The sequence below is a fragment of the Chanos chanos genome, chromosome 10 (genome assembly GCF_902362185.1).
Source record: "Chanos chanos chromosome 10, fChaCha1.1, whole genome shotgun sequence".
NCBI classification, from domain to species: domain Eukaryota; kingdom Metazoa; phylum Chordata; class Actinopteri; order Gonorynchiformes; family Chanidae; genus Chanos; species Chanos chanos.
In genome coordinates this window covers 33307136-33318279 of record NC_044504.1, presented here as the reverse complement: position 1 = coordinate 33318279, position 11144 = coordinate 33307136, and the positions used below count along the sequence as shown (strand labels likewise).

Genomic DNA, 11144 nt, shown 5'->3' with positions numbered 1-11144 from the left:
TCTGGGAATCTGGTGGTTTGTGCGGCGGGGTCAAAAGCCATCCAGAGCCTTGCCTGCTGTCAGTCTCCATAAAATGCTACGCAAAGTTTCTTTTGGTGGTCTCACACACTGGTGATAGCTCTTCCCTTAGGACCATCAGACAGGTTTACACAACAGTTTCACTTCAGAACAACCGTGCCACAGTCACGTTACAACCACAGTCTTTTGTATCATCCCTTCTCTGAACAAGGAAATGTATGGGAGGCAAGTCTGAGGTTAAGTTTTTGTAAAATATTTTCTTTATAGAAACTATTTACCCATCCTCATGCTCTTACAAAACAATAACGTAAACAAACAACAACAATAACAAAAAAAACATGGATCTACATGTGCACACGTCACTTCCTAAGGACAAGACCTGTGGAGACACATCATTCTCAAGAGGGTTTGAAAAGCTGGATTTCGATAACTGTTTTAGGTGATCGTAAGGATGGCTCTCTCTCTCTTCTTCCTTTTCCTCTTCTTCTCCGCAAAACGTTCAGTGGCATCAGCAAAGAACATCACGTCCTCTTTGTTCTCGATCTCGCGCTGTAGAAACTGCAGGCCCGCGTTGTTGAAGCCCATAACATCCTTCGGGAAGCCATGCAAGACAGAGGGGGTGTATTTAGCCATGTTTACACCATTTACATCGAAGGTCTCATGGAGTCAGTGGTCGTGTTCTCTGTGATGTCTGGTGTCTTACCCTGATCTCCCGGACTCTGGAGATGGTGTTGGTCCTCAGTTCATCAATGACAGAGAGGAGCATGTGATTACTGGTGATCTGCCCAAAATGGATCCTTTGGAGACAAGATCAAATTAATGAAGATCTAAGTTTTTTTGTTGAGCCAAAGTACACCAACGTTGACTACGCTGGCTATACAAGTGCATGAGTTTTGTCACTTTATTTACATATAAAATACCTAGAATACAATCTGAATGAGCCCCGATGGCACTCTACAGAGTCAAATGTGACGGACGTCAGTGTTTCTGATGTGGTGATACAGTGACAGACACACCCCTGTGTGAGTTTGGTTCATCTGTGATACTTGTATAAAGTGAGAGTATGTATGATGTGAAATGACAGGGACACCAGCCCATCAGCTTCAGCTTCACCTGACTGTGAAAGCTGAGCGTGTCCCTGAGAAGAGTTCAGAAGAGTAAAGCTGAGCGTGTCCCTGAGAAGAGTTCAGAAGAGTAAGGCTGTGCTGTCCCTGAGAAGAGTTCAGAAGAGTAAGGCTGTGCTGTACCTGAGCAGGAAGAAGAGACAACGGCAGACCAACTCCACCTCCAGGCCCTGCTCCACGTAGCCATTAAACAGAGTCAGCAGGTCTGGGACGTAAGGGAACGGTAGCACCAGTAAAGACACCTCCAGTTCACTGCATATACAACAGAGAAAGAGAGACAGAGAGAGAGGCAGAGAAAGAGAGCGCCAAAGTAAACTTTCAGACCATTACCATAATAAATCAGCTATGTGTATCACACACTGTGGTAGATGACAATATTTCAAGGTTAAACCATATGTCGCAATCTGCTATGCACACAGTCTGGTCACCAGCAACACTGACATTTAAATCAGTACATCAGCGCACAAAACACATGTATGCTCTCACTCTCATTTAGAAAATGAGCTTTAAGTTAAGTCTCCTACCTTGACTTGACCTTCTTAATAACATCCAGAACGTAGCGTGATGGCTTCAGGACAACAGACAGAGAGCAGAGAGCGTTACTATGGCAACAGTATCATGACTCATTCAAGTTAAAATAAGCCAGTGCATTTGGCTCATGAGAGAGGTACCGAGCTTGCACTGATAATACAGACAGGCCACAGACAACACGAGGGCAGACAGGAATCTAATTGCTACCACTGGTCAGTGTTAGTGCACTAAAGAACAACTGTGGCCCTCCAGTGAGGCTGCATGATTTCATCAGAAGGGCATAAGATGTGAATAGTACTCACAGAGACATTTCCAAAGGCAGCGAGGATAGGGTTCATCTCAGGAGGCTGTAACTGCACACAGAGAGAGCACATGATTAACCAGAGAGAATCGTCTGAAGAGAAATGGGAATACGTTAAATTACGCCTTGGTGGGGTTTAGTCATGGTGTGATACCTAGCTCAATAACGTTTTTAGATGAAGTTGTCTCCTCCTCATTATGTGGATCTAATCTTTCTCATAATAGCACCGTATGTCCAACTGAGATGTGCGTGTGTGTGTGTGCGTGTGTGTGTGTGGGGAGAACAGGTCTCATACCGCTTTCCCTGCTGCCTCGCAGGCTGCTCTGTGCTCCTCCAGCTTCTTACTCTCCTCTCTGTACAGCTCCACTGCCTCCATGATCCGCTCAGCCTATGAACAGAGAGAGAGAGAGAGAGAGTCGTCCATCTCTCACATGTTTACACATCTCCAGCTCCTACATTACCTTCCTATTTTGATAACCATCCTGTTTGGAATCTCATTTGTTATAATGGATGTTTCTTAACGGATTGCAAAAATCCATCAACTTAAAACAGTACTTTTAAACAAGCCTTCTTTTTTTTTTTAGCGAGTTACAGCAATGTTTGTGGAGTGTTGCTGGTGCATGCTAAATTTGTTCTCCATCACTTGACATTTGACGTGACTTGTTTTCCTATGCAGAGTGAGAAGACACACTTCCTTCATGGTGAAAGACAGGGAGAGAGAGGCATAGACGGAGGGAGGGAGAGAGAGAGAGAGAGAAGCACACAGTGCGAGAGGAAACTAACATGATGATGTTATTAAATAATGAGAGAAATACCCTTGTCGTATCAGACTCTAACAATACGGAGACACCTGTACCAATTCAGCTGCCATTCCCTCCCAGCATTTGTGTGATAGACGATGTTTTGAATGGGTGCATTCGTATTGTAAACATAAAACTAGGCAAGCCGGTGACTCGTTACACCCCTGTTTGCAAAGCTACATAGGACACAAGTGGAGATATATGTTTCTTATAATTCAACACATCATTTTGAGTGCTATACATTTCCCTGGCTTGTGCTGCACTTGATATTTCATGAACACTCTCTTGGATTTTCCTGACGCCATTTTAGAGTCTTCTGTGTCTGATCCCCCCCATTTAGTCATCGTTTGAAGAAGATGGAAAAACAGAATCCAGTTTTTCGACAGAAAATGGCAGTTAAAATAACTGAATATGTGATGGGTTATCCGTTTAAGGAACGGGACGTTTCCAGGTCCGTAGTGATAGAGATGACTCACCGCTTTGACCGTCTCTATGGTTTTCTTCCCTGCCGGCTGGGCCTCCCCTTTAGTCTCTCCTGGAACCTGTGAGATATGTGAGCGCTTGGTGAGAGAGCTGATACGTGAGAGAAATTTTAAAAAAAAAGAAAAAAAAAAAAGGTTATGAAGCTTACAAAGCAAATGAGAGTAATGAACACAATGCTCTTACCACTGGCTCATCTCCTTTGGCCAAACTCTCCTCAAACTCAGCCTCTCTCTCCTGAAGGAGTCATAGGAGGGAAAACACAGTCAGACTCGTGGCAATGGCATCTACTGGTTATCATGTATTTCTGGTTTTCACGTATTCATTATCATTAGACTCTGCCTCAGCAAGATGTGTTTAATCTGCTGTTTAAAGGACCCATAACCTGCCCTTCACAATTTACCCGATGCACAGTTCATCCTTTTTTTTCCTCGATCGTTGCCTTCAGTTTTCTGGTTTCACACACTGAATGCTCCTGATTCATGCTGTTGTTCGGTTTATGTGAGGACGAGGACACACATCTAAAGCTATCCTCCACAGTTAGGCAGCGTAATGCATTTCTATTCTGTTCCTCCCCCAACATCATCATTTCCTCTGTCCCACTGCAAGCACTCACCATCTCCTTCTCTTCCTCGAGAATGATGGGTTCTCGGGTCCTTTCCCACAGCCGGAGTGACTTGTCATGAGACGAGGACGCAACGTGGTCCCCGTTAGGACTGATGGCCAGGCACCACACCTCACGATGATGACCCTACAGTGGCAAGGCCATAGGTCAGAAGGTCAAAAGTTATAGATTAACGTGGTGTACCAACAGCAGAGCATCAGCACTACTTAAAACACAACCTGTAATTAAGAAATACGCGTCACGAATGACGTCGTTCAACCACGTCATTGGCATTCGAGTCAAATGACATAAATGTATGTCCGTCTAATCAATAACCTTCAACGGAAATACGTGCATATGGAAATATGGGTATAATATGCATTCTGCTCATTTACTGAGTATCACCTCTAGAGTCTGAATGTGCTCAAACTTGTCAGCGTCCCACTGTTTGATCTTTTTGTCCTTCCCCGCGGTGAAGAACAGATGGGTTTTGGGGACAAACTGAAGAAACATGACGCTAAACAGAGAAACAGAGACAGGGAGAAGAAAAGCTGAATCACAAACAAACAACGGCCATCTGTGATGATGTCATCACCCTGTTACTGTTAACGGCGACTGGAGAAACGCCCGTGCTGAGGTAAGGCGGCCTCTGACAGAGAGCAGGCCGTGGTGCTTAGATGAACGTGCTGATGTCAGACGCTGTTACTGATTAAATCCCGCTGGAAGCCAATCGGACTGTACGCTGAGCAGTGGGCTTTGGAAATAAGCTGTTAGGATCACCGGCAGAAATCACGTATTACCTGTCATCATGCGCAAACATGGACCGGTGACAGTCGCCGAAGTCCAGACCCCAGATCTTCACGTTTCTGTCTGCAGAGCCTGTGGCTATCAGTGCACTGTCCTGTGGATGAATACAATGAGAACACATATAAGTGTGTTAAAGGACGACTGAGACAGGGTCGTCTGGGATTACTTAAAGACGAGGAGGTGCCGATTTGAGACACTTACATGAGAAATGTCCATACACAGCACGGGCAGCTTATGTCCGTAAAGAGACAGGAAAAACTGAAAAAAGAAAGAAGGAGAGAAATGCAATGCACAATTACCTGTGAGGTTTTTGATTTTACGGAGATGCCGTTTATAAACAGCAACATCTGCAAATAATGTGCATCTTTCACATGCGTGGGTATAATTTTGTGGAGTATGTTAGTTGAGCATGGACATATTGTACTTTAACCTGGCACTGGTGTGGCACATGGCCTATGCACAATGTACCTTGTATCTTTGCCTAGCTCATCCTGTGGTGTGAATAATTAACAGCATAAAATTGCTGTACCGTACATTCTGTATGTGTGAAGAATAATAAAGAAGAATATGCACGGGGCCATTAGTATGTGTGTGTGAAACTAGCGGGTGGGTACTATATACTGAACGACGGTGCAAGCTGTACCTTCAGAGTGTCTGTGTAGAATATCTTGACGGTGCAGTCCAGCAGGGAGACAGCCAGCAGTCTCTGGTCTGGGCTGTAGCGTACACACAGCACATCCTCATCCAGCTGGAGCGTGCGTGTGTGTTTCACTGTCAGTCTCCTGCAACAGCACAGAGCATACGCACGATTACAACTCCGACAGCAAACGTAACGCACTCCCAACAAGAGGCCAATTCAAACACGTTAACAAGAAACTGCACACAGTGGATGGCATCTCCACAGTCATCAGTTACAGTCTAGACTGACTCTGACCATGACAAAAGGATATATATATAGCACCAGAATAAACAAGCATGACTGAGTACAACTGCTACAGACTTCCTCTAATGGTTGTATCGCATGGAGCTTCTGTGTTCAAAAATCAGGTCCCATAAGGTTCATCCTACTTGTTTTGTCCACCTTCCTTGTCCTTGACGAGCTCAAACTCCCAAAATTTCACCGTCTTATCAGCACCTCCAGTAACAATGCCCCTCTGCACGCACAGTGAAACACACCGCAAAAATCATCACAGGAGAAATGTTACAATTATTGTAATATTCTGATTAATAAACACTAATGTCAGCTCAGTGATTTTATCAGAACAGCAGGCTGTTGTAACAGAACCATAATCAGAACCAGGACCACAGGGCCAGAGTTCTGGACAGAGAAGAGAAGCAGAGAGAGCAGATGCGGAGGTGCCGTACCTGGTCTGGAGACAGACACATAGACCACAGAGCTCCGTCATGAGCATCAGCCGTCTCCAGGAGACTGCCTGAGGCCAGGTCAAAGATCTGGATCTTCCCGCTCTGAGACAAGAAACCAGATTACACATGCTTTAACAGTTTTCTCTGATCCATTCAAAATGTAACGTACTGCAGCATGGTTATAAATTTACCTTACTTACACTCTGTCTTTTTAATAAAGTTTGACATTTTATTTCTACCATAATGAAATCATGTGGTTTAACAAACTCTAATACCTAGGTCAAACACAGTAATATGGAGTAAGTAGAAGTCGATGGTACCTTGGTTCCTAGGATGATTTGTCGGTCCCCAGGAACGAAAAGCGAACACAGGGCGTACTCACATGCCATGGTACGGATCACCTGCAATGTGGCCCTGGGACCAGAGAAGCGGCTTCTTGTTAAGGATTCACTCATGGGTCGCAAGGTTCAGAAGCACAACTTTTTAATCTCTCTTTAACCTTCCAGGAACTTTTCACCCCATGAAAAAAAAAATGGTCAAAAGGATGATAGTTCATTTGCTTTGACTTTAGGCCTGTTGAGACTCACCTGTTCCACACTTTGACAGTCTCTCCAGAGGCGGAGAGGATGGCAATGTTGTCAGAGCTAAAGGCCAGAGTTCGGACGTCTGTGCGGTGTCCGCTCAGCGTGAGCCGAGAGGTCTTGGTGGCAGTAGGGTTCTTCTCCGTGCTCTTCACAGTGTATGTCTCCACTGTGTTGTTCTGCAGCAACAAAGCCACCTTCATCTCTCCATTAGCAGACAGGAGGCAGTCCACAGACCTAAAACACAACCACAGACACCCCACTCTCATCAACGTCAACATAACATAAACCTGGCCTAAAGAATTTGTCTTTCTGACCACTGCCCTCTTTTTACCATTGATTTATGGATAGTGTGTATTTTGTATAAAGGATTCATTCAAACAGTACACTGTCAATACTGTTGTGCATCTGTTGTTTGTATGCACCACATGTAAAGAATGTTCAGTGAAATATATTATGTATGATGTTCATATAACTCAGTGTTTTAGCACTGAATTAATGTGTGGGTACATGTATTGTAATTCGTGAATATGGTTTACTCTGATTTGACTGTGGAGTTTCCCCACTGCTGCAGCGCACTCACCGGATTTTGGCAGAGGCTCTGATGTTAGCCAGTCTCAGGATCTCATCTCCCAGCTTTCTCTCCACCACAGGTTCAGCAACATCCTCCCCATTCTCCTGAGACCTGCAGGTCAGTCCAAGTGTTCACCTCACATACCCCACACAATGATTTAAAAACAAAAAGTAGAAACTCTACAGACTTAGTAAACATATAGATACATAGACAGAGAGACAGACAGACAGACAGATAGATAGATAGATAGATAGATAGATAGATAGATAGATAGATATTTTGCTGGTAACAGTTGTGTGTTACACACTTGGCTTTTTTCTTGGCCTTCTTAAGCTTCTTCTCCATCTTCCTCTGGATCTCTTCTTCTGGAAGCACCGTAAACAGTTCCAGTGTGGCATCGGTACCCTACAGAGAGACACAGTCGAAGTAAGAAGGATCAAGATCATGAGTGTCCTTTGACGTCATGTTTTTCCCCCTCTGAAGGACCCTTACTTACGTGACATGCTAGAACTTTGGCTTTGGAATCGGTCGTCAAGGATACGACCCTGTCCCTGGCCTCTCTGAAAATAGAGCCAGCTTTCTTACAGCTGACGATCCTCTGTGGAGTAAGCAGGAACAGAGAGCTCAATGAGAAATCACGAGGAAACACCTACTTGGAATACTTTGCTGTAATTTATTCACATTTTTTCCCAGGCACAGCGTAGAATATTTTGCTAAGCATTAGTGCTCAGCGGGGGGTTGTTTGACATTTAAGAGAACATTTCCCGTACGTGAAGTATGTTCCACGTGCTGAAAACGGGGCACAGGAGAAGTGCGTGAGTAATGCAGCGTGATAAACTACCTCTTCAGGCTCCTCATCCAGACCTTCATCACCACCACCATCCTCATCATCAGCATCATCGAGAAGACCTTTCCCTCTCTTTTCCTGTGGCTCTCCTACTTCTTTACCCTGTAAAAACACAAACAACAACATCTTAAACTGCCTGCTAAAAGACTAGTAAATACAGTTATTTTCTCTTTTAAGAAATATGTATGACTTACATTAAATTTCATGTGATAATTTTGTTGATGTAGTTAAATGTATCTATGTATGTTTATGGTGTGACTAAAACCTCTTTACCTCTTCCAGATATTCAATGTCCCATGCTCTGAGTTCACTGTCAGCAGAGCCTGTCAACAATCTGTTCTCCTCATTCAGCAAAACAAATCCCCACACCTGACAAACAAAATACACCCATTCATCATTAGACTGTTATTAGACTGGGTACACTTATCAGAAGGAAATGTGGAGAACAGACATACTTGGTAAGCTGACTGCATCCATTCAAAGACAAGCTGATTTCTAAAGCATCAGCAAGAATCATGACTCAAACAAGAATCAATCAAGATTCCATTACTAAATTTCAGGAGGACAAGCAAAAATATTGTAGAAGACAACAGAAGGGGTCCGTTTTAGGCCAGACACAGTCCAGAGCAGACCTGAGTTGTCGTAAGCATCTAATCAAATTCCACACAAAGCCAGAGTGAACCAATCAGCTCTGCTCCAAACAAACAATCGTTCAGACAAAGTCGAAGAGTGATATGGGGAGCTTAATCTGATCCATAAAAGGCACATGTAGACACAAAACAACAGGCAGACCCCTCGGAACAAGTGATTGATGGGGTTGGCCACTATCTTACGGAGAACTCCCACATGTCCGATATTTGTTCAAAAAGCACAACCTTATCAAGTAGAAAGATATCAACTAACCAGACTGAAACACGGTCCTGAAAATCGATACAGCTTGCAGTGCAGTTTACGTCATCTGCTTTTGGACTATTTCATGTAAACAGAGACCCTGCTCACCTCACTGCGATGGCCCACCATGGTCTTAAAACAATGCTGTGTGTCTAGGTCCCACCACTTCACAAAGCTGTCCTTAGAGCTACAAAAAAAAGAGAGGGAAACACGTGGAAGCTGAGACGAGAACTTTTCTCCCAAACAGAAAGCTTTCAAATGTGGAGAGCAGTTTCTGTGCCAAAATACCAGATCATCGACATTCTGCTTAAAAAGGTTCATAACGTTACAATAAAACAAAATTGCGTCACAGCAAGACTTACCTGGACACCAGTAGGTTCTTTTTCTTCAGGAATACTGCCTGTGTAATGGCGTCTTTGTGTCCTTTGAGTCTGTATAGACCACATTCGTTTATCACATCCCACACAATGACATCTGTGTCCTACCATGGCCAGCGAGAGAGAGAGGCAATTGTTAGAGAAGAAAAAGACTGACAGACCAAAACAAGTCCGCAAACACATTTCGGAACTTTTTTATGTCCTTGGTATGAATTCAAACTGAGAAAAAAAGGAAAAGCGTTACAAAAAAAAGCAGTGTTCTGTAGGATATCTTACCCTTGATCCGGTGACAAGTCGGGCACCCAGCGCATCATACCGAATGATGGTAACTGCAGATTTGTGCCCATTAAATGTGATGTTGCTTTCTCCATTAAGCAAGCTAAAGATACGCACACCCCCATCCTCATAACCCACAGCAATATGGACACCATCAGGAGAGGGGCACAAGTATGATACTTCATGCTTTTTACCCTCAAGAATTAGAACCTGGGAATTCAGAGAGTGAAAATGTAAAGTGAAAAAAATTGACCAAGTACCAAAAAAGCATAATGTCAGTTCCGTTTTAGCCAAGTAAAACAGCCTAATGAACAAATTCCGATTGTCACACAAAAGAAATTCAGTATGAAACAAACAGCGGTTACAAATGGCCCAGGCACAACGCCAAAGACCCCGGTGTGGTGGGTAACGCCAGCGATACACAATGACAGTGTAAAATTCACTTAATTCGACACCTTTTCAGCTTTTCGCACGTCCCATATGAATACATGTTCGCAGGCAGCTATCGCAACGTAGCGGCCCTTCTCGCCACCCCTGAGGGTCACATAGGCGATGTTAGCTTTCTGACTGCCGATAACCCCGAATACAGCACTGGCAACGTAGCGCAAGTACTGCTTAGTCAATCCCATGGCACGCCACAGGCTGCTGACAACACCTGTGAATATAAACAGGAACCTTTTAGAGACCATGTCGGGTCATAATTACCAAAATTCAACAGAACATTAATATTCAGAGCTGAATATTGGCCAGTCTTATCTTCCACTGCTTTTATGAGGCTTTGTTAAAGGTTAGATGTATTACAAGACAATCTATGCAAGTTAGGTTCAGTAGTTTAAGACAAACACATTTTGTTGCTGTATCTAAATAGCTAAAGTCTCGAATTCGTTAACTATGGTGCAGTTCAACGTTGAGAAAATCTCAAACGAAGTCAACATGAACCACGTGCAGTCCTAAATCAGTCAAGAAAGCAAACTTGGCTGTTCCTCAATGAATTATATGATTCAGATTGAGCAAATGAACAGCACAAATGAACTTCACTTACTTTGCAGAAGTTATTTTAAATAACGGCTCTTCTTTTTAAGATAATGGTGAGGGAAGAGTACAGTTGCTCCTCAGGAACGTGTAGTTTAGCGTGGGACATCACATACAGTCAAGAGAAGTCGATTACCGATACACCTATTTTTTTTTTTTTATTCAAAACCTAGGACAACGTATCAATTCATAACGTTAGATTACATACGGTGAAATACGACCATTCTTCTTTAGAGCACTAACAGTATTAAATTTCGTATTCATTAACAATTTTTGCCATGTCTCGACTATCGAATACTTTGGTCTTCGCATTTATGTTATGTGTTTGGTCGAGTTGAGAATCTAGCGTCCAGCATTTTGTACTGTTTATAAAAGCCCAAACAAACTGAAGATTGTTTGCGGGTGAATTTTGTGATGACCTTGCAGTATGAGCCAGTCATAGATGTGTTGGAATATCTTTAATATACATATCTGTGTTTCTTTACAAAGATTAGTTCTGAATGTATTGACCGTCCCTTAACTAGTAATCCCGGAAG

The 11144-nt window shown here is 43.4% G+C and overlaps 1 protein-coding gene across 1 annotated transcript; it reads right to left on the bottom strand.

Moving 5' to 3' along the window:
* Window positions 1-354: 354 nt before the first annotated feature.
* Window positions 355-10699, bottom strand: wdr3 (WD repeat domain 3). The gene is made up of 27 exons (XM_030786274.1): window positions 10619-10699; window positions 10032-10231; window positions 9577-9786; window positions 9286-9404; window positions 9032-9110; window positions 8306-8401; window positions 8027-8134; window positions 7682-7783; window positions 7493-7590; window positions 7195-7296; window positions 6618-6848; window positions 6351-6444; window positions 6031-6132; window positions 5734-5819; window positions 5309-5444; window positions 4867-4923; window positions 4659-4759; window positions 4264-4375; window positions 3871-4005; window positions 3441-3491; window positions 3251-3316; window positions 2270-2362; window positions 1976-2026; window positions 1667-1710; window positions 1266-1394; window positions 722-815; window positions 355-609 (listed from the first exon to the last, which is right to left on the bottom strand). The coding sequence occupies exons 2-27, from the start codon at window positions 10203-10205 to the stop codon at window positions 454-456; spliced, it is 2826 nt and encodes a 941-aa protein (XP_030642134.1). The 5' UTR covers window positions 10206-10231; window positions 10619-10699; the 3' UTR covers window positions 355-453.
* Window positions 10700-11144: the final 445 nt, after the last annotated feature.